At 42.7% G+C, this 23,995-nt stretch overlaps 1 protein-coding gene across 4 annotated transcripts in view; it reads left to right on the top strand.

Moving 5' to 3' along the window:
* The first annotated feature begins 22,959 nt into the window (after positions 1-22,959).
* The window catches only part of SOAT1 (sterol O-acyltransferase 1), a 47,187-nt gene continuing 46,151 nt past the window's right edge, over positions 22,960-23,995 (top strand). The window contains exon 1 of one of the 4 annotated variants that reach the window (XM_027823658.3): positions 22,960-23,106. Coding sequence is in view for 1 of the 4 variants with exons in the window: in XM_043552664.1 (XP_043408599.1) it covers positions 23,399-23,473 (75 nt within the window). In the remaining 3 variants the exon portion in view is untranslated. Of the gene's footprint in view, positions 23,107-23,141; positions 23,474-23,995 lie in introns of those variants that run through there. The other 3 variants (XM_043552664.1, XM_037906018.2, XM_037906015.2) reach the window with 3 other exon arrangements.

The raw sequence follows: 23,995 nt of genomic DNA on the forward strand, positions 1-23,995 counted from the left end.
GCTATTAGTTTCATGCAAGTGAGCAATTCCCTCCTCATTTTCCTAACTCCCGGCAGGCTGTACTCACCATGGCTGGGCTGTGCACAAGCAATGTCAAGAAGAAGTTCAAATGAGCAGGTAGTGCTTAAAACTTTAGGGGAGTAAGGGGAGTGAGTTCTTCATCTTAAGTTTCACTTTCTGTGGTGAATATACTGACAATGGTACCTCTGTGTGTTTAATCTGCAGCAACTGTCATTGCGTCCTTGAAGGTCTCCCCCTCCACATCCGTGGAACTCTTGAGCCAGATGAGGAGAAAAAAGAGGACTCGTGACAATATGCTCAATGAGATACTGCAAGCCAGTGCTGCATTGGACCATAAGCACACAACTTGGAGGATGAACATTGCAGAGAGCCTGGAGAAGGAAAAAGTGTAGAAAAGAAAGGCATAGGAAAAGGAGAGGGAGTTGCACCAGAATGTAATGGGGCTTCTCAGGCAGCAAACACAGATTCTACACACTCTGGTGAACTGGCAGGTTCAACAGTCCCGGGTTCACATCCCTCTGCAGCCCATTAAGAACTCAATATCGGGACCTCTCTAACCACCACTACCCCCCATAACATTCCACGTGGCATCATGGACCACTGCACTGCCCCTACCACTCCACCCCAGCAGACATTAGAAAACCATAGCTTCACATACACAGACCTGTGAAAGCCACGGTTGGTGTAGGTGTAGCTGAAATGGACATGAATGTACTTTCCCCTTCATAAGTCCTGTTCTCTTATTTATTAAATTTTAGTAAGTTTTAAATATATTTGTTTTAAAATTTCAGTTTCCTTTTTTTGCACTGAATTCTGTTACAAAATAAATGCCTACTATTTAAAACCTAACTCATCTTTATTACTTTGCAGCATCTGCTACTGAGTGCTTTGCTTTCAGACCTGCTACCAATTACTTGATACTGACAGTGGAACACAACTCATAGGATAACCTATAAACAAAATTAATAGATGTATTGACAATGTTATATTCCTACATGTACAGCAATCACTACGCAGTTCCAAAGAGGTCACAAAAGAGCAGGGCCAGGTAGAGCACAGTACAGCAAAACATGCTACTGTGGCTCACTGTTAAAATGGTCTTTCAAAGCCTCCTTGAGCCATATAGCTCCTTGTTGAGCTCTTCTAATAGCCCTTTTGTCTAGCTGCTCAAACTCAGCAGACAGCTGCTTCATCTCTGCCCTCCACCCTGGCAGGAAGTTTTCCCCTTTTGCTTCACATATAGTATGCAGGACACAGCACACAACTATAACCATTGGGATATTTTTCTCACTGAGGTTCAATCTTGTGAGTAAACAATGCCAGCATCACTTTAATCAACCAAAAGCACATTCAACTGTCACTCCGCGTTTGCTGAGTCGGTAGTTGAATTGTTCCTTGGTGCTGTCGAGATGGCTGGTGTATGTCTTCATAAGCGAGGAAGCAAGGGGTAAGCTGGGTTGGCCAGGATCCTACTGGCATTTCAACATTCCCTATGGTAATCCACTGGTCAGGAAAAAAGTCCCTGCTTGCGGTTTTCTGAAAAGTCCTGTGTTCTTAAAGATGCAAGCATCATGCACCTTCCTTGACCAGCCCACATTGATGCCAGTGAAGTGTACCCAGTGATCCACCAGTCCTTGCATAATCACAGAAAACTACCCCTTTCTGTTGATGCACTTTGTGGCAAGGTGGTCTGGTGCCAAAATAGAGATATGTGTGCTGTCTACAGCTCCACCACAATTTGACAGCCCCATTGCTACAAATCCATCCACTATGTCGTCCACATTGCCGAGAGTCACAGTCCTGCATAGGAGGAGGCTATTAATGGCTCTGCAGAGTTGCATGACAATGAACCCATGTGGTGGATTTCCCAACTGCAAATTGATTTCTCACCAATCAGTAGCAATCTGGCAGTGGATGTTTCCACAGTGCAATCGCCATTGACTTCTCCACTGTCAGTGCAGCTCTCGTTTTGATGTCCCTGCGCTGGAGGGCTGGGGCGAGCTCGGCACACAGATCCAGAAATGTTGCCTTGCACATCCAAAAGTTCTGCAGCCACTGCTTGTCGTCCCAAACCTGCACTAGGATGCGATCCCACCAGTCAGTGCTCGTTTCTTGGGCCCAAAAGCAGCACTCCACCAACTGTAGCTTTGCCATGAACTCCATCAATAACCTTGAATTGGTTCTTGTTATGTCCCACAGCAATTTGTCCTCCAAGAAAGTGTCATGTTCCCCACTGATTCAGTTTTTCTTGCAGCTCTGCAAATACTACAGGATCATGTGCCCTGTGCTTACAATGTTCATGACAATAGTGCAGAGATGTGCAGGCTCCATACTTCTGTCAGCGATGGCAGAGAGTAAAGAGGGTGACACAGGTTTGTGGGATTTTGAAAAAAGGCACTAAAATTATGGGATACAGATGGCGTAATGGGATGGAGACAGTTGCACACTAGGAAGTTGAGCCCACGCTCCAGCTCACCCCTCCACAACTCATTTCAGCCCCATCACGCATTGCCAAAACTTCCCAAAAGATAGTCCGCTGGATAGTGGCGGGTTGCACGCAGGGATCCCTTCCTATGGTGCACTGCACTGTGCATTGATACAAGCACTCCCGGTGAGTATGCACACTCCCAACACAAGGAGCCAAGTATGCGGTTTATGCCTACATAACTTGCATCAACATAAGTTTGTAGTGTAAACCTGGCCTAAGGCTTGGATTAAGAGATTGGGGAAGGTGGAATAAACAGTCCACAAGACTTCTGAATACTTTCTTGTCTGAAATATAGCTGTTGATAAGGTGGCTGCAAACCTCTGTTTAAGGCACAAATGGGTTTAGATAGCTATGCTAATAAAGAAATTAGAGATATCATTCATTTGCCTATATTCCTGGAAGATTATGCTGCCACCAAATGAAAATGAGTACAAGCTTTTGCATCTGCTGTTATGAGGAGTATAAATTAGTACCTGATTTGCACAGTGTAATTACTGATTAGGTACACTTGTTGGTGCAACACTTGTTCCCTTGACAGAGTCAAACTAAGGATAATTCAGGCTGTTAGACATTTGACCACAATTAGGTCAGCTAGAAATGAATAACAGACCTTCCCACCAGAGTAGCATGTCTACACAGTAGGGTGTGATAAAAAGCATCATCTCTACTCAGAAGAATGTGTCTATTTCCATTGTACAACTGAATCTTTGCTTTATTGTACAAACTCTATGGTGTTTTCTGTTAATATTAGTCTTTATTTCTCACTCACTTGCTGATCAATATTATCTTATTGTTTCCTTGTACTCCCCTGTTTATCTGTATCCACCTGTCATTTATTGTTTTATACTTAAAGTGTAAGCTCTTTGGGGCTGGGATGTCTTTTTGTTCTGTGTGTGGCCAATGCCTAACACAATGGGTAGGGCCCTACCAAATTCACGGCCATGAAAAACGCATCATGGACTGTGAAATCTGGTATCTCTCTCCCACCCCCGCCCCGGAAATCTGGCCTTTTGTGTGCTTTTATCCTGTAGTACATTGATTTCACAGAGGAGACCAGCGTTTCTCAAAGTGAGGGTCCTGACCCAAAATGGAGTTGCAGGGGGGTCGTGGTATTGTTACCCTTACTTCTGTGCTCCTGCCTTCAGAGCTGGGAGGCCAGAGAATGGAGTCTGCTGACTGAGGGCCCAGCTCTGCAGGAAGCAGCACAGAAGTAATGGTGGCAATACCATACCACGCCATCCTTAATGCTGCACTGCTGCTGGCGGCGGCTCTGCCTTCAGAGCTGGGATCCTGGCCAGCAGCTGCCGCTCTCCAGGTGCCCAGCTCTGAAGGGAGCACCACCGCCAGCAGCAGTGCAAAAGTAAAGGTAGTAGTATTGCAACCCCCCCTACAATAACCTTGTAAACCCCCCACAACTCCTTTTTGGGTCAGGACCCCTACAATTACAACACCATGACATTTCAGATTTAAATAGCTGAAAACATGAAATTTACTATTTTTAAAATCCCACGACTGTGAAATTGACCAAAATGGACCGTGAATTTGGTAGGGCCCTAACTATGCGATCCTGGTCCGTGACTAGGGCTGATAGGTGCTATGGCAATACAGATAATACTAATTTAAAAAATCAAGCCACTTACTTAGGCTCTTATTTTGAAAATCTTGGGCCTTGGATCTTTGCTGTCCCACTGATTGATGAGGGATATTTATTGTATAGATCGGGGTAGGCAACCTATGGCACGCGTGCCAAAGGCGGCATGCAAGCTGATTTTCAGTGGCACTCACACTGCCCGGGTTCTGGCCACTGGTCTGAGGGGCTCTGCATTTTAATTTAATTTTAAATGAAGCTTCTTAAACATTTTAAAAACCTTATTTACTTTACATACAGCAATAGCTTAGTTATATAATATAGACTTATAGAAAGAGCCCTTCTAAAAACGTTAACATGTATTACTGGCACGCGAAACCTTAAATTAGAGTGAATAAATGAAGACTCGGCACACCACTTCTGAAAGGTTGCCGACCCCTGGTATAGATGGAAGTTCTTTACCTACATGTTAGCAGCAACGCATGAGAGATATTTGTGGCAGTATGCCAGGCCACTTTTAAAAAGTGCAGCTAGTGCTTTGTAGAACAATGCAGGATGGTGCGAGGGCATGCCACCCCAATGCAGTCCAATGCATTGAGACAAAATTACCTCTATATCATTATTATGGATCACTACAGTCAGGGGCAGATTTAAGGGTTAGAGCATGGTCAGAAAATATGCTTAATGGGTCCCAATGGTCATATAACCTTAGACTTTTTTAAAGGTAAAATGTTTTTTAACAAATCACAGGACTAAACAAAAGTGGAAGCTCACCTAAATTGTGTTGGCATGCATATGTCCAATTATTGGAACCTCATACCACAGTGACACTTTTCCTTGGCAAGTTGTTCTAATGATGCTGTTCAGCTCCAACCTTGCAGTCTTGTCTTTCTCAGTTGCAAGTAGAGCAAGCTGTTGGTAATAGTGTCGAATGCATGTAGTTTTTGACATGTCTTAATGTGCTCATTGCCTGTTCAGTAGTAGCCACTCCAATTGGTATGGTGAGAAAGTCAACAGAACATTTCCATTTCTGATAAAATATCATCAAGAGAATTTGATTCTGTGAAATTCAAGTAGCCCAGGACTCCAAGTGACAAAATGAACACCTCTGTGTTCTTGGTTCATGATATTATGTCTTTCAAGATGTATTATTTTAGCAAGTCTGAAGAAAAATATTAATATTTTCCCCAAAATGTTTAAGAACCTCCCCCTTTGACTCTTCTAAAGTTTATATTTTGAACTTGCCTGGGATGGAGGAAATCAAATAGGCAGCTACCTCTTGAAATCACTCACACTGAGATTTTAGTTCTCTGATCATATTGTCTAAGACCTCAAAATATTTCCTTCAGTGATTATCCTTTGCTTCTAACACAGAATTGTGTGCAAATTTATCAGCCATGTGGCATACACATCTCTTCCTGTGGCTTGAATAGTTTACATTTTCAAAACCCATTGCTTCCCATCTGTTCTGAGATTCTTTTACAATTTCCTCTTTTTCTTCAGATCTGAGTTCACAGAGCTCATTCGCTGTGCTCTCAAATGTCTGGAGGATTTAGAACAGGTCAGTTTTCTTTGAAGGATTCCAAAGGCCACAGTCAGGATAACTAAGATCCTGTGCCTCCATAACAAATTGAGGTGTAACATCCAAGCCATCAAAGGCAATTTGCTTTTTGCTCAACATATGTCCTCACTACTCCTGCTTTCAGCAATAGTTTCAGCGATAGTCTTCTTCAGACATTCAACTATACTCTGAAAATGTACTGTCATTGCCTTAATTTGAGCTGCCCATCTAGTCTTGCAGAGTGCCTTTAGATGTAAAGGTCTCTCATTCTTCAGAAGCCTGTACAATTCATCTGCTGTATTAATGCTGTCAACTTTTTCAGGGGCCTGCAGTGCGTCGTCAAGTTCCTCTTCCCTTTGCAAAACTGTACTCTCTCAAGCAAGAGTTTAAAGATAAAGATTATTTTTACATTTAATCATCAGTTTTTCCCATGGACAGTTAGTCTTTGAAATATGTATATATTTCCTACAAAGTTGCGAAACAAACCATCAGGTCTGGACTGGTCTTCTGTTCAGCAGCATGCACCAAAACTGGGTTCATCTGAATTGCTGGGCAATGGATCTATGGGGCACACACTTTGTCTCCCTTTCCTGAAAGTTATTCTCTCATTTTTGCTTGCAATCCTTCATGAGCTCTGGCCATAACACTGGCCCCATAATATTCCTATCCAGACATGTATTTGGGGTCTAATCCTTACTTGCAGAATAAAACATAAATTAACTGGTCACATAAAGATGCAGCATCTGCCTCACTTACTGCCACAAAGATTACAAAATGTTCTTTTATATCTACGTTTCTTTCCATATGATCAATATTAACAAAACAAAGAAAAATGGCCATTTCATCAATATAGTTAATATCCATGCATCTGCTGTGACAGTAAAAAATTTAAGTTCTTTGCAGCTGTTAAGTATGAGCCCCCTGGTTTCTGCTGCTAAAGGAATTACAAGTTCATCAGTAATTGTCTTGTTCAAGTATTGGATTCTCTTGGTGTCGCTTATATTTTGGGCAAAAGTTGTATTATGTTTGGCAAGAAGTGTACCGATGCTGAAGTAAATACCACAATTATTGCTCTCCAGCACTTCAGAGGGGCCCTTTAGGGGAGATGTAAATTAGCTAAAGTTCTGACTCTGTCAAGCAATATTTTTTGGTACTTCTTGCTGTTTCTTAATTCCTTCAGATGTTTGTTTATCAAACCTGCATTGAAATTATGACCCTTCGCAAACTGTAGAGCTGCCACATGTGACTGCACATGTTGTTTGCTTCTCCCATTAACAGATATAGACTTTAACATATTCTTCCAATCACTGTTACCTGTGTTGATTTTTGAGTTTCTGTATCCCGAACAACCAACAAATGTGACAGGATGTATAATCTGAAAGATATGGCTATACTAAGCCATTTGACATGCAAATCTTCATGTGGCGCATTTTTCATTCTGTAAATGAAGATGAAAAATGGTGGTTTATAGGAAAAAAGGAAACTGCTCATTTGGCATATCACTTTCGGTGGTCTGGCAAGGACAAATCTGTACAAGCATATGTAATTGCTCAGGTGATAAAACTGAGTGTTGAAAGCGGCATTTATCAAATGGGCATGGGAACATCAAACCTATTTCAGTAGGAGATTTGCTTTGACCTGCTTCATTGTTGACCTGCTCATCTAGAGGCCTTTTGATTTTGCTCCTTTCAAGTTAATCTCAGGGTCTTTGGGGTTTTTTTTTTTTTGGTATTAAGATCATCTTCTATGAAATCTTTGGCTTTGTTGGCTTATAGCTCATCTACAGGGTATGCAGATGTGCTGGTTTCAAGCAAAGTTTCATCATACAGGTCGAACTTCAGTGGTTCTGCACAAATTGTTTTCCTGATTTAAACCTTGATACAACGACAGATTTATGTTTGCTGAATTGAGGGGCAGTTCTTGATTTTCTACTTTAGACTGCAGGAGTTGATCAGAAAGTTTATAAAATAATAGTTTCTACTGCTTAGGATCTTTGGAGGCAGTTCGTAATAAAATCTTTTCTAAAAACAAACTTGTATTTGTATTTATGGTTTTCATTTCAAACGTCTTATAGTATGAGATAACTAAGTTGGAAGTACAGGCGGCCTAAATAAAGTGTGTTTTTGTGCTGTTTAATTTATCCTTCAATTTGGGGCAGTAATCCTAAAAAAAAAGTTTTTTTTCTGTGCAGAATCTAGCAGAGAATGACAGAATGAGAGTGGGGCTGGCTAGGGAGAAGCTGAAGCAGGCTGACACATATTTCTCCCCCAGTAAGAGGAAGATATAGAGGCTATGGAAACAAACTACATTTCCCAACAGCAGCCCCTTCAGTGCTGGAGCATGCCCAATGGCTGTGACCCCTGCAGGATGGGATAAGGAAAATTCTACTACTACCAACCACTACTGGGCATGCTCAAATGCTGTGCTGGATATTGCAAAGGTATTGGAGGATAGGTGGGTGTGGGTCTTTTGGGACCTCTATAAAAATGGGGTCTGATGGCCAGGGGTATTATTAGGCTATGTCTACACTACAGCCTATGTCGGCACAACTTATGTCGCTCAAGGGGTGAGAATAAACCACCCCCCTGACCAATATAAGTTACACCAACATAAGCACTTGTGTGCACAGCACTATATTGGCAGGAGAGCTTCTCCTGCTGACATAGCTTCTGCCATTTCCAGATGTGGTTTTATTATGCCGACGGGATAGCTGTCTCCTGTCAGCATAGAGCGTACTCACCAGACACGCTGCAGTGGTGGTAGGGTTGCCAACTTTCCAGTTTCTCAAAAACAGACACTACAGCTATGGTTCTCCTCTCCCCCTCCCCCTGCAGCAAAGCAAAACAACTCTGAGCTGCTGGGAGCAGTTGGCATGGCAGGGAGCTGGTGGGATGGGAACAGGGCAGCAGAGCAGGGGTGCAGAAGCAGGTTGGAGTGTGAGGGAAGAAAGAGTTTATTTGAATGTAGTGCATGTGATAGCATGTGGGGGCCCAGAATAAAAACCTGCATTGGGGCCCATCTTTTTGTTCTTCTGCCATGGGCAGATGGGAGATGAAGACAGGGGTACCCAAACAAGGGAGAACCCCATCAGTATATGCTGACCTTGCTGACTGTTAAACCTGCCAGTGACTACAGTTGTATATATAAATTTGAATGTGAAATAGCTAAGTGCCACAACAATCCACAAAATAAAGGCTGTATGAGCCAGAAATAAATTCTGGAAAGTTTTACCTGTAACAATGGATGTTACTGTCAACAGAGGAATCCGATGAATTTGGCAAAACATGGAAAATTCAGCAATTCTGTACATTCTACCTTTGACTTCAGCATACATGTGTGGGTGTTTTGGATGAGCATGATGGTTTTGAGTCCCTCCCTTCTCCTTCAGGCCTGGGAGAGGATTCACAAGATGTGCAATTCAAACTATGATGAAACCAGCACTCCCTTTAGGTGCTGTCTGATTTCCCCTCTGTTGTTGTTACTATTACTCATGTTTATGATGGTAACCATCATTGTGCTGGATGCCGTACAAACACAAGGTAATATGCCCCTTTCCCAAAGAGCTTACAGTCTAAATAGGCAAGACAGACACAGGGTGGGGAAAGGAACTTTCCACTTTGTCTCCTTCAGCCACTCCTGACTTTGTGGCTTCTTCCAAATTGTCTCTCATGTTTGACACAGCCTCTCAGCTGGTGTATTCCAAAAACACCGTCTGTGTCTCAGAATCATCTTGATCATCTTCCTGTAAGTATTCCACTAGTCTCTCTGAGTTTGCTCCAATTTGTTTCTGAATTGTACCCACTTGTGTATTTAGGATCTGATTCTGTAAGAAAGCTCCAGGCATGCAGACCTCCATACCGCACAAAACACCATTGATTTCAATAGATCTTTACATGAGCAGAACGCTTTGCAAGGTTGGGCCCTAGATTGTGAACTCTGTGAGGCTGGTACTCCATCCTCTCTCCGAAATACTTTTGTGAGTCTCCATGTGCACTTCTGCACTATATAATGGTTCTAAATAATTAAATGACTTCTTTTTTTAACCAAAGCATAGTCTAAATTATTTTTGTTGTTTCTGTCTACAAAGAGCTGATAGATTCTTCCTTGCCAGATTTATTTAATTTAATTATACGAGAATTGCAAGTGATTACTTTGGCTTGCAACTCTCTTCTTCTGGTTTATTAATGGTATTCTGTCTTGGCTTATATGATGACCAATAATAAAAAAAAACAACCCTGTACCTTCCTGTTTTTATGGTTAAGGTAATAATAGTAAAACTGGTAATAGTGCAGAATTGGTATTTGTGCATTTGTGTGAAATTATTCTCATGAAAGAAAGCATCCAACTATGTAATTTCAACAAGAAAAACAAGGTTTTTTAAGTGTGTGTGTGTGTGCATGCGCATGTGTAAAGTAGCTGCTGTCCAGGAGATTAGCCTGATCCCTTCTTAATCAAATCTCACTTTAGTTTAAAACTTGCTTCTTCTGTAAAGAGCAGAAATCCTACCCACTTCACTGCAATGCTATCACCCTTTTCATTATGCAAACTTTCACAAAATACTGAGCCAGAACCTTCCTCTGAATCTCCTGCTGTGTTTTGTGTGGTCTTTATTTAGATTATAAAATGGGAGTAGGAAATGTCTTGTAAAGAACAGTTACACTGTCTCACTTCACATCCCATGTTTTCTACCTTAGGAATTCTGTGTGCTCATCCAGCAGCAGTCTTCTGTTAAAAGAAAAGGAGTACTTGTGGCACCTTAGAGACTAACCAATTTATTTGAGCATAAGCTTTCGTGAGCTACAGCTCACTTCATCGGATGCATACTGTGGAAAGTGTAGAAGATCTTCTACCCTTCTTCTGTTAATGACTGACTTGCTCTCTTTTTTTCTTGTCAGAATGGAGATCTAGTCTATTGCTCCCACTCATACAAGGCAGTATTCCTTTCCTAGTAGCTTCTTCTAAATCAAATAATGGGATATGCAGACTCTCCTTTCTCTGAACTGTATGTACTTTTACTCATTAATTAACACAGACTACTAAGGTAAAGCAACAAGTTAAATGCTAAATACGTTTATCGTACATGGGGCCCTGTGAATTCCATGACTGGAGTTTGGTGCAGAATTTATTGTCTGTTTAAGATTCTAAGCTTTCGTTCTAAAAGAATGTTTCATGTCCTTATAGTTGTGCAGGATATTTGTCAAATGTGAATCTCAGATGGCCCAAAGTAATTATGCCTGCCTGAATCTGCAGCCATCGTGAAACAATAGTTTTGAAAGAAGAGTCAACTGCCCAGTTCATCCAAATGAGGCATTTACTCTGCACTCTGTATAGAGACTTCTGTCACTGAAACACAAGCATCTCTCTTATGATAATCGTAGATTTACACCTTTATGCTCACTTGAGAAGATTCCTAGGTCTACCCTGCTCACTGTTGCTAACAGACATGAAAACCTGTCTGTTACTCGGCTGTTTCTCCTTATACAGTATTCCTCATACACAAGCGGAACACAAAGGCATATTTGATTTCAGTAAACCATGCAATAATTTCTTGCATTGTCATGGCTAACCTGTGTCCTCTCCTCTTTTGTCTCTTATTTCTTTGGGTGCATCCACACTACAGACCTATTTTGCATGATCTACCCTTGAGTTATTTCCCGCATGTTAGCCTATTATGAGAAAGAACGGCCACATTACAGAATAGTAGTCAAGTACTTGGGAGGGGGGTATTACTGTAACGTCCACACTGGAGCTTAACTCCGACCTATGTGGCCCTAAGACTTCTGACTTTGTGAAAAGTGATCACTCACAGCTGATAGGGTGTTTTTGTCTTTTATCATTTTCCTGTGTGGGTTCATTAGAGAGCATAGTAATTGTCAGATTTCACCCACATAGTTGTTATTGAGGTATTTAGTGCAGTGGATGAGGTATACCACATGTTGTGATACCACTTACTTTGATACCACTTACTGTGATACCACTTCTCTCCTGCTGGTAATAGCTCATCTTACCTGATCACTCTTGTTACAGTGTGTATGGTAACACCCATTGTTTCATGTTCTCTGTGTATGTAAAATCCCCCTACTGTATTTTCCACTGTATGCATCCAATGAAGTGAGCTGTAGGTCACGAAAGCTTATGCTCAAATAAATTGGTTAGCCTCTAAGGTGCCACAAGTACTCCTTTTCTTTTGTGGATACAGACTAACAGGGCTGCTACTCTGAAACCTGTCACTTACTTTGAATGGTCCCTTAGAATATGTGCTAATTACTTATGCTAAACAATCTGTTCCACCTTGCATTTCCCAGACCTGAAGAAGACCTCTGTGTAGTTCTAAAGCTAGTCTCTCTCACCAACAGAAGTTGGTCCAGTAAAAGATGTTACCTCAACCACCGCGTCTTTCTAATAAGCTAGGAGTGAAACCCACTGGAACTTTACTCCTCAGAGCAGTGCTTTGTGGTTTTGCTCCTTTTTATTTTTCTTCCTTCAGAGTTCAGGACTGGTGAGATCTGCTAGAGACTCAGCAGTGACATAGGCTCATCTATTTTTTTTTAAGCATTTCTTCATGCTCACAATTGGCATCAATAACTACTGCCTTTTACTGAGTTTGTATATTATTTACAGCTCTACTTGTTGCTATGGCCAGAGATGACAAGTTCCAGGGAGATGATTTAGAGAGACGCTGGAAGTGGCTGGAGAATAATCTGGATTTTTTTTTCTGCTTTGTGTCCTCTCTGGATACCCACAAATTTCTTCTTTAACTTCCCACCTTTTAAACCTTCTCCCAGTCCTGTTGTTGGTGTAAAGTGTGATGGATTGGACCCCTCCCCCCATCCAGGATGCCACCAGATTTGCTGGGGTTTCACGGAGCCTTCCTACTCCACTAGCCTGGGCTCCCTCTCCCTGTTTTTGCTGAATCAGGCTCTCCAGCCTCTGGCAGCATGCACACAACAGCTGTAGAATCACACAGAGTCTGCAAACAGCTCTCTATGGGAAGACTTAGCTAGGAAATTGCCCGCTGCTCAAGTGCAGCTCCCCTCTGGAAAGTACACCCCAAATAATATTGTCTTGTGCTGTAGAGAAGTCTATACAACGTAAGCTCATAAATTTGCGCCCTTCCTCAATGTGGAGGAAGATATGCACAACTTCTTGTCCCATCCCCCTCCCCCCACTATTATAAATTGCACAAACTGGGTTTTAAAATAAACAAAAACTAGTTTATTAACTACAAAAGGCAGATGTTAAGTGATTATAAGGGATAGCAAACAGAACAAAGCAGATTACTGAGCAAATAAAACAGAACACGCAAACTAGGCTTAATACACTCAAGAAACAGGTTACAAAATGTAATTTCTCACCCTCAATGTTGTTTTAGGCAAGTTGCAGAGTTTCTGTAGCTTAGAGTTCCTGTTATTTCTCTTTACGGACTGGACCCCTGTCTCAGCCTTGACTCAACCCTGCCTTTCCCTGCAGATGTTTTTAGCAGTCTTCCTTCCTGGACAGGCAATGGAGGAGAGTCAAGATTAACCCCCTCCCAGCCTTAAAAAGGATTTACCTAAGGCGGGAATCCTTTGTTTGATCCCCATCCCCTTACAGTGGAAAAGTACCAGCAAGTTAAGACATTGTCCAGTACCAGGTGACATGGTCACCTGACCCTGCTGTGTCAATGCAGCATCCCAGTAAACCTCTCAGGAAGGAGTCAGATTAGCATTTTCAAAGTTCTATTGTTCTCTTCCTAATGGCCCATCAAGACTGATGGCCTGCTATCTGGTGGGTGTTTCCCAAGTACATTCACAGTTGTAATTGTTACATAGATAATATTCCTAACTTTAGATACAGAAATGATACATACATACAAATTGGATAATCACATTCAGTAAATCATAACTTTTCCAATGATATCTCATATGATCCATCTTGCATACAACATATCTTAGTTATGCCATATTCATATCATAACACTATTTCTATGAAGAATATGGAGTGTAACGTCACAGAAAAGGTAGTGCTGTCTCCTTTTACTTTGCTTTTCCAGTCAGCAGCAGTCCCCACTGTTCCTGAATCAGACAGGTCTGAGCAGAGAACACAGTGTAAGTGGAACACCCACATATTTAATACATACTCAATTGGTGCTAGGTTCCTTTTCTGGCCAGGTTTCAGAGTAGCAGCTGTGTTAGTCTGTATCCACAAAAAGAAAAGGAGGACTTGTGGCACCTTAGAGGCTAACAAATTTATTTGAGCATAAGCTTTCGTGAGCTACAGCTCACTTCATCGGATGCATTCCAGGTATTTAAAAAGTAAGTGTGAGGGGATAGGAAGGGACAGGGAGAAAATGGCTGTAAGCAGAGAAGAGGGAAAGTTAATGAGGAAGTGAAATAAAAGTTTCACATGCAGGACACTCTTGCTTCATAGTAAATCTGGTGAAGGCACTCACAGGAAGGAGAATTACAGGCTTTGCAGCAGCTTCACCATAGAAACAGCCACAGCACTGGTGGGGGATGGATTTATAAAAATCTGCTCCCGGGAACTACTTTCCAAAGGCATTGTCTATCTCTGTAGAGATTAAAATCAGCTGAGAAAGGGGAAGTGACTGACTTTTAACACTGAACACTTTTTCCTTCCTATGTTTACAACAAAGGGTCAATTCTCCATGGCCTTATGAAGATATTTCCTTCCCTTGGATATTTCCTCTCTTTCTCTCAGTAACAAATTGAACTGTTGGAGTACCCAGTCAAGATTCCAGTATGCATTCCACTGTCAGCAGTAGAGCTCACTATAACTGCTGGTACCACCATAATTAGCATTGAGTATGCAGTGATAGCTGTATATAGACACTCAGGGCCTCACTTTCTTTTATAGTGTTTTTTGTTTGGTAGTCTTCTGCACTCAGGTTGCACAGCTGTACATGATTGTACAAGGTGCAAGACAGTCTAGAATAGGTCCTTTTTCTCACTTGGGCTTCTGGAAGACCAGCTTGTTCTGGAACTGGTATCTCTGGAGCCACTTTTCAAAGATTCTTTACACAGCTTGACTTGGCATATTCCTAATTGAACAAGCTCAGAGCAGCTTTATCTGAGGGAGATAATTTCTGTAATGCCATTTAGTAAGCAGTAAAATACACTACACCATAGATCCTAGAATGCTTTGAGCTGATGTCCCAAAGAGGATGACGATAATAGTTTAATGCTGTTGGGAGGAGCTTTGAGAAACTTCTTCTGCCCCTGAGAGAGAGAATGCATGTTGTATGCAGAGGGTGAAGAATAGTTTCAGAAAACTGAGCTGAACGTGGCACAGTCAACCAGAAATTCTGCCCTGTGCCTGGATTTTAGATGCAGTAGCTTTCACGGTCTGATGTATGGTTAGACTCACAGGAGGGCCTTCTTGCTGTGTGTAGACTATAGGGCAAAATAATAATAATAGTCTTCCTCATTTAAAAGTCCAGTTCATCAGCCAGACTGGCGGGGTTGATCCTATTACTCTGAAAATAGTAGAGGAAAGGGAGGAATTATTCACCCACTGGGAAACAATGCCAAGTTTCCTTTTCATGGCTCACTAAAGGGGTCATGGCAGTGACAGTTGGCTCAGATGTCTCCTATTCAGTAATATTCAGTAACTCAACTCTTTGGTTTCATCCCAATAAAACTCCTGCTTTTGTTAAATAGCTTTGTGTGGAGGCCAGCAGCCAGTTGGCAGGCAGTAGCACTACACTCTTCTTGGTGAGGTGAATTGAGTTCAGATGCAAAGTGTGATGTGGTGTTTGTTTTTAGAATACCGCTGCCCTCTGATGACAGTTGCGGACTTGTATGTGTATAATTTTCCCCTCTGCTAGCAAAACCAGTGGAGTTGCTACTTTAGATTATTTTTTGGAATCCTGCATTTGATTCCTCCTGCTGCTTCTGTCTGTTCTTAAAAAGGAATTTTCTGATCTGTTGTCAGTTATTTTGGGAACTCTAGACATAACCTCACAGTATAGAGGAACAGAGTTAATGCTGATCTCACATCCAGAATCTTGGCACTACTATAGGAGCAACTGTGAAACCTGGAACCAAAGGGTTAAAAAATAAATAAGATTTGTGAGGACAAGTCAATAATTCTAAATGATCTGGTACTTGCTGGAACTAACCTAAGTTCTTCAATACAAAGTACAGTTTTAGGATCTCAGGGTTAGGTTAAGATGATGTGCATCCTTGTGCAGTCACTTCTTTACTAGGCTTTTTTTTAAGCCAGCAATTGCCTTCATTGAGGTTTAGCTTCAGCTTTCCATTCAAACCATTTTCCTCATTATACAAAGATGGCAGCCTCTTTGTAGCTAGGGTTGTAACCAGCTTTCGATTACATGGCTAACCTTAGTGCCCTTCTAAAAAGTCTTTAATTTTGTTATGTTTTGTTTTTGTTTTGTTACAAATGCAACATCAAAACAGGTAAGAAGTGTAAAGTAACACTGTCACCGCTTGAGGGAGCTCCTGTATTTGCATTCTGTTGAACATTGCTTCTATGCTACCACTTATTAGTTATGCTAGATCCATTGGTTTCTACTACGAAAATAAAAAAAACACATCTTAAAAGGAATAAGATAGGAGGTGTGCTCTTTAGTTATATATCTGGAAGCACTGAGGCTGCAGGGTGACTGGGTCTTTCCTCCAAGTTCAGATGCAACATACCAAGGGGCTTTAGGAAGTTAAAGCAGTCAGATGAAGGCTCACTGCTCAAAATCAGAATGCTGACAAGAAATAGACCTACTCTAAAACTTCATCATGACTGCTCAGGAGCTGGGATAACTGGCACCAAGAGCAATGGATAAATTCTTTATAAACCTTACAATGAAAAGTGGAATGGTATTGTTTTACACCCACTTTGCAGGCGTGAAAATGAAGCACAAGAGACAGGGCAATGGCGAATTGGGCCCAAAGCCTTTTTCTCATGCTCTATCTTAGTTAAAGTGTGTGAGGCATCTGTCTCAGGCCTTTCTGACCCACCCACTTACCAATGCACCAACACCAAGTTGTGCATTCCCAAATCCAACTGAAAACCCATTACATGCAAGCAAAATTGGTAAAATGTGATGAAAATTCATTGATCAAAAAGGACGGTAGCGGAGAAAAAGATGGAGGCTATTAGGTAGAAGACCAGGATGGTGGGGCTGCTGAGTGGGACAGTGGGCTGTGGAGTGGCACAGGGGTGGGCAGGTGCAAGGTAAGGAGTAAACAGAGGGCAGGGAGACAGTTCCCTATGTGAAATAATGGTAACGATGATGTAGTGTTACAGACAGTATCAGTGAGAAACTATAGCAATTAGGAAATAAGTGAGGCAATGCTCCCATTAGGATTAATGAGTCGAGATTGCAAAATATTCTGTGAGAAACAGAGGAAATTAGGCAATTGATGAAGCAATGTAACAACTTGGATCAGTGAAGAAAAATGCATAAATTGGGGAAACAGCTTGTGTAGACGAGGGCATGACATTCCCACTGTGATGGGTTTGGTCACAGAGACCCCCTTAGGACTGTCACCTGATGTGCTGAAATTACCTCTAAGCCCGTTTTGCCTTGTTGAGCCAGACATGTTAGTCTGCTGCAACACAGACCCAGGTCTGGTCCATGCCCCCAAAACTGCAGACTTTAACCAAAAACTGCTCAGCAAGTCACTAATCTCCAGCACCCAGACACCCAGTTCCCAATGGGATCCAAACCCCAATTAAATCTGTTTTATTCTGTATGAAGCTTATACAGGGTAAACTCATTAATTGTCCACCCTCTATAACACTGATAGAGAGAGATGCACAGCTGTTTGCTCCCCCAGGTATTAATCACTAACTCTGGGTTTGTTAATAAACAAAAGTGATTTTATTAAGTATAAAAGTAGGATTTAAGTGCTTTCAAGTAATAACGGACAGAACAAGGTAAGTTACCAAGCAAAATCAAACAAACAACACAAGTCTAAGCCTAATACATTAAGAAACTGAATACAGGTAAATCTTACCCACAGAGATGTTTCAATAAGCTTCTTTCACAGACTAGACTCCTTCCTAGTCTGGGCCCAATCCTTTCCCCGGTACAGTTCTTGTTAGTTCCAGTTCAGGTGGTAATTAGGGGTTTTCTCATGACTTCAGCTCCCTTTGTTCTGTTCCACCCCCATTATAGCTTTGGCACAAGGTGGGAATCTTTTGTCTCTCTTGGTCCCCACCCCTCCTTCTAAAATAAATGGAAAAGCACCAGGTTTAAGATGGATTCCAGTACACGGTGACATGGTCACATGTCCTGTGAGACCCCCAAGCCTCCATTCTTTCGGGCCTGCCTCACAGGAACACAGGAAGGCTTACAAGTAAACAGGGCCATTTACAACCAACTGTTCTAGTTAATGGGAGCCATCAAGATCCTAAGCCACCATTAATGGCCCACACTTTGCATAATTACAATAGGACCTCAGAGTAATACTTCATATTTCTAGTTTTAGATACAAGAATGATACATTCATACAAATAGGATGAATACACTCAGTAGATTATATGCTTTGTAATGATACTTTACAAGAGACCTTTTGCATGAAGCATATTTCAGTTACATCATATTCACACTTATAAACATATTTTCATAAAACATATGGAATGCAATGTTACATCCACTTCCCTTTAAAAACGATGGGGAAGGTAGGTAAGAGGGGGAACTCATTTTCTACTTCATTTGATGTACTGATGAAGGAAAAATATAAAAGGGATTGAAGGGAGGACTGATAAGCAACCCTACTAGAGAACATTCATATGCTTCTGTTGCCATCTGCTAGGAATGTACTGAAGCCTGGGCGCAGAGTACTGCTTGGATACACTTGTGTTTTTTTTTAAAAAAAACAACAACGAGGAGTCCTTGTGGTACCTCATTCTCCCACCAGTGGGGAAGAGGGAACTACCACTCACAAGCTTAAATTTCAGGAGTCTGAGAAGATCCAATCTTTCTGCATGTATAATTGCTTAGAAACGCTTTCCATTTCACAGGTTCAGATGGAGATTGTCATGTGATGAGGCAGAGAAATGAATATAAACATCCTTCATGCTATACCCAGAAACAGGGATAAGAGCAAAAGGGAAAAACTCTATGTCCATGTTCTTGATGTTTGGGGGTTTGTTTGGTATATTTTTTTAACTATTCAGAAATAAGGAAGATAAGAGAAAAGGGGTGGACAGTGAGTTTTTGTCCATTTGGAAAACTGAGCATTAAGTATTATTTTTAGCTTAAATGAAATGCTTTAATTTAGGCACAAACTTTAGGCTTGGTAAAACAAGATACCTTTAAGGTGGCTTCCACCAATAATCTCAAAGCACTTTACAGACCTTAATTAACAAGATCCTAGAAGGAAGAGAAGGAAAAGTCTGATTCCCTCTGATCAATATACAGTAACTCCTCACTTAACATTGTTGTTATGTTCCTGAAAAATGCGACTTTAAGCAAAACGATATTAAGCAAATCCAATTTCCCCATAAGAATTAATGTAAATGGGGGGTTAGGTTCCAGGGAAATTTTGTTCACCAGACAAAAGACTATATATATATATACACACACAAGTATAAATTTTACACAAACAATGTAATACTGTACACAGCAATGATGATTGTGAAGCTTGATTGAGGTGGTGAAGTCAGAGGGATATTTCCCAGGGAATGCCTTACTGCTAAATGATGAACTAGAACAGTTGAGCCCTCAAGAGTTAACACAGTGTTGTTAATGTAGCCTCACACTCTACAGGGCAGCACAAATTGGGGGAGGGGAGACAGCATGGCAGACAGAGACAGAGACTTTCACTATGTGTGTGTGTGAGAGAGAGAGATGCACATTGCCCCTTTAAGTACGCTGATGCCACTCTAAGTACATTGCCTTTTTAAGTAGATCAGCAAGTTGAGACAGCCCCTGCTGCCAGCAAGCTCCCTCCATCCTGAGCCCTGTCATGTCTCCCCCCTGCTCTATGGAGATGGGGTAAGCAGGGGGCAGGAGCAGGGAGGAGGAGGACACGCTGACATTAGCCCCTCTCCCCCACCCCTTGTACAGCAAGCAGGAGGCTCGCAGGAGCAGCACATGGCAGTGTGGGGAGGGACAGCTGAATTGCCCGGCAATTGATAGTCTACTGGGAGGCTGCCGCACAGGGAACTTAGGGGGGGTGGGGAGCTGATATGGGGGCTGCTGGTCCACCCTGGTTCCAAGCCCCCACCACTAGCTCCAATGGGCTACTCTCTCTGCAAGCAGTGGACAAAGCAGGCGGCTGCCAAACGACGTTATAAGGGAGCATTGCGCAACTTTAACGAGCATATTCCCTAATTGATCAGCAACGTAACAACGAAATAACGTTAATCGGGATGACTTTATGTGAGGAGTTACTGTATTTAATATGATGGTTGGACTATTGACACACTGCCCCACTTCTGACAGCAGCAAAATACTCTTATGTAGTTGTCATATTCTGCAGAGTCCTGAATCCCAGCTTTCCATGGAGAAATATACACCATGAACAATGGAAAATCCCACCTTTTGATTTTTCAAAATGCTTGTGTGTATCTTTGTATGTCTAATGGACTTGTACTCTCCTGTTTCCCTCTGTGACCTTGGAGAATATTTTCAAGATGTTCTAATAAAGATGTGACTGTGTCTGTTTTTTGTCTCCAATTATGGGCATAACAAGAAAAGTTCCTAAGCAGGGAGTGGGTTAGCTCCATCTTACCGTTAAAGGTACATCATCCCCCATATGGTTTTCCTGATGATTTACGAATTTCATGTAAAAAGAACAGGAGTACTTGTGGCACCTTAGAGACTAACAAATGTATTAGAGCATAAGCTTTCGTGGGCTACAGCCCACTTCATCAGATGCATAGAATGGAACATATAGTAAGAAGATATATATATATATATATACACATACAAAGAAGGTGGAAGTTGCCATACAAACTGTAAGAGGCTAATTAATTAAGATGAGCTGTTATCAGCAGGAGAAAAAAACTTTTGTAGTGATCATCAAGATGGCCCATTTAGACAGTTGACAAGAAGGTGTGAGGATACTTAACATGGGGAAATAGATTCAATACGTGTAATGATCCAGCCACTCGCAGTCTCTGTTCAAACCCAAGTTAATGGTATCTAGTTTGCATATTAATTCAAGCTCAGCAGTTTCTCATTGGAGTCTGTTTTTGAAGCTTTTCTGTTGCAAAATTGCCACCCTTAAATCTTTTACTGAGTGGCCAGAGAGGTTGAAGTGTTCTCCTACTGGTTTTTGAATGTTATGATTCCTGATGTCAGACTTGTGTCCATTTATTTTTTTGGGTAGAGACTGTCCGGTTTGGCCAATGTACATGGCAGAGGGGCATTGCTGGCACATGATGGCATATATCACATTGGTAGATGTGCAGGTGAACAAGCCCCTGATAGCGTGACTAATGTGACTAGGTCCTACGATGGTGTCACTTGAATAAATATGTGGACAGAGTAGACGCTTTGTTGATCATAGAGAAATTTTCCCACTGGTTAATTTCCACCAGTGTTAGCAACAGTGGAAGCCTCAGTATGTCTAACTAGCGGGAAGGTGTTAAAATCTGTTGTGACAGAAACCTGGTTGCTAACATCTGTGGGACTGAGTGGGTACTAACAATGGTGGAAATGACAAAATTTCCCTAATGTAGATGGGGCAAAGCTGGGTAGTGGGTTAACATTGTAACCCTTTATATATTGTAACCTGAATCAGTGCAAGTTCTTTTCACTCAGGTCTGTACTCAGGGTCCCAGAGGCTACTTAAGCAAAGTTTGAACAATCCAGCTCAGTGGAGTTGTACAGCTTTTTAAAAGTGTTTCTCGTGACTGCATTGATAAAGCACAAGTGAAGAACACGTGGCTGCTTGGTTAACATAGACTGTGAACTTGAAACCATCATACTTGAAATAGGAAGGAGACAAGTAACACTTCGTGGATGAAAGAGAGATTAGTTCTCCTTGTTTGGACATTTCTTCCCTTTCCCCTTTACACTGTGAAAGTGGAACTACTGACACACAGACAAGTAAAGGTTACTAAAGACCATTTGTGGCTGGAATTTTCCAGTGAATCAAATTATTTCATATTGTTTGCATCATATTGTTTGCATCAGTCTGTTTTAAACAGATATGTGTATGAACCAAGATCACAGATTTGAATCCACCAAGCGTTAGAATTCTGGACAACGACTGGAACTGGACTTCTCCAGGACTATTTCTCATTTAATCTACATTACTGGTCAGTTACTTATGAACATTCTTGCTAATTAACTAGAAACATGTTCTTGATGAAACACACGGTAGCAGAGCACCTAAGGCATAGGAAATAGTTGATATGAAAAGCTGTCTCTAAAGGTGGAAAGTCTAAGAAGTTGACAGGAACTCTGCCTCCTTTTGAAATGCTTAGCTGAGGTTTTGTAAATCTGCTTGAAATGGATATAGCTGTGGGAAGCCTTTGTATTAAACCCAGGCCCTGGGTGAGGTACTTGCTATACAATCATTTTCCTTCAGAAGGACAATTTAAACTGCAGGCAGGCTCCCTTGGGCCTGGGCCTCCTGCCAACCTTGGCTTTTTAAACTGTACTAAAAGGAGTGGTGCTTTCCTGGGACCAGATTATGAAGGGTGTGTGTGATGGTGGGATTATGATGTAGGTGCCATTTTAGCACTCGGTTTGCAAGGTACCATCTAATCTATCCAGAATGGGTGGTAATGCACACATCACAATAGCCTATAGCAGCATTGTACACCCTCAATACGCGTAGGCCACTATCTTTAGGTTCAGCCATGGGGGGGGCACTTTTTGGCAAAATGTTGGTGTTTAATGTGCCATGTTCTGCAGCCCCCTCTCCTGAAAATGCAGCTTCCCCAAGGCAAGGCTCCAGTATGTTCTAGAGGTTCTTCCGCTGCCCACCGCAGCATCTGAGCAGCTTCCAGTGCGGCACTGAGAGACCCAGTTTGCTAACGTGTCACACCCGGTTCCAGCGACAGAGGGGCGAGCAGCTCCTCCTGCTGCCCTCTGGCAGGAGGGTCGCAGTCCAGTCTCGCATAGCCCACGGTACGAGCCGCCGCAGGACATACTGGCGTGGGGGAGCACCCAGGATGGGGGAGGAGCCAGAGGGCAGAACCGTGGGGAATAGGGCTGGAGCTGGGGGTCCCAGCCAGAGCGCGCGCACAGGCGCCTCTCACGTGCTCCCCGCCCCCAACATGCACGCTGCTCCTTTGCTCCAGCTCCTCCTCTCTGTGCCGCCGGCGCCGGCTGGTAGCAAGGGGGTGGGGCCTGGTTCTCGGGCTGGCAGCCAATGAGCGGCGACGCTCCCCACTCCTTCCCTTTGCGCGGTGACGTAGCGGAGGAGTGGGGAAGGGTGGAGGGTTCCATTCGTTCTCTCGTTTTCCCGGGTGGCGGTGCTGCTGAGGCGCGGGGGAGTCGTGCGGACCCATCTGGCTGAGGACAAGGTGACGTACCCCCGCCGCCTGGGCTGGGCGTTCGTGGGGGCACGCTGACCTCGCCGGGGGCTCTCCGCCGGACGGGCCGGGCTCGGGGTTGCCCTGCCCAGGGGCCCGGCGGGTCTGCCCTGTACCCAGGGATGCGTGCGGACCGCCCCGCGCTGTGCACTGATCTCTGTCATGGGGGTCGCGGTCCCTCGCTGGTGAGGCAGCCTTGCTGTGGGAAGCGCCAGACTGGGAGGGGGACGCTCCTCGGAGCCCCAGGTCTGGCTGGAGTTCTGTCCAGAGGAGACCAGCACAGATGATAGAAGGTTCAGCTGCCCTGATGTGTGAGAAAGGGTTAAAAGACGGGAGATGTTTTAGCTTTGGGAACCTGGTAATCGTTTTAAAATTAAGGGCTGCTTTAAAGAGGACAATGATCAGTTCTCTATGTCCGCTGAAGGTAGGGTGAGAAGTAGTGGGCTTAATCTGCAGCAATGGAGAGGTAGCTTAGATGTTAAGAAAACTTTCCATTTATAAGGATAGTTAAGCACTGCAATAGGCGTCCAAGGGAGGCTGGGGAATCCTTTTATTGAGGTTTTTAAGAACAGGCTGGAAAAACACCGGTTATGGAAGGTCTAGGTTTGCTTGCCCCTACCTCAGCAGGGGTGGGGGGCTGGACTTGATCTCTTGAGGTCCCTTCAGTTCTATGATTCTGTAATGCTCCTTTGGCCTGCATGCAATCTGGAGGAGAGAGTCCAGTTCAGGCATTACATTTGTTCTTAAAGAATGTTTTGTAATAAGTAAAGTTGTTTCTCACTCACCTTGTCTGTACTGTAGTAAATAACACTGGCTTAGCAGAGAGGGAAGTCCACTTGTTACTACACAAGTGTAGGATTTGTGCTGGAAATGGCCCAAC

Source organism: Chelonia mydas, chromosome 8 (assembly GCF_015237465.2).
Source record: "Chelonia mydas isolate rCheMyd1 chromosome 8, rCheMyd1.pri.v2, whole genome shotgun sequence".
NCBI classification, from domain to species: Eukaryota; Metazoa; Chordata; order Testudines; family Cheloniidae; genus Chelonia; species Chelonia mydas.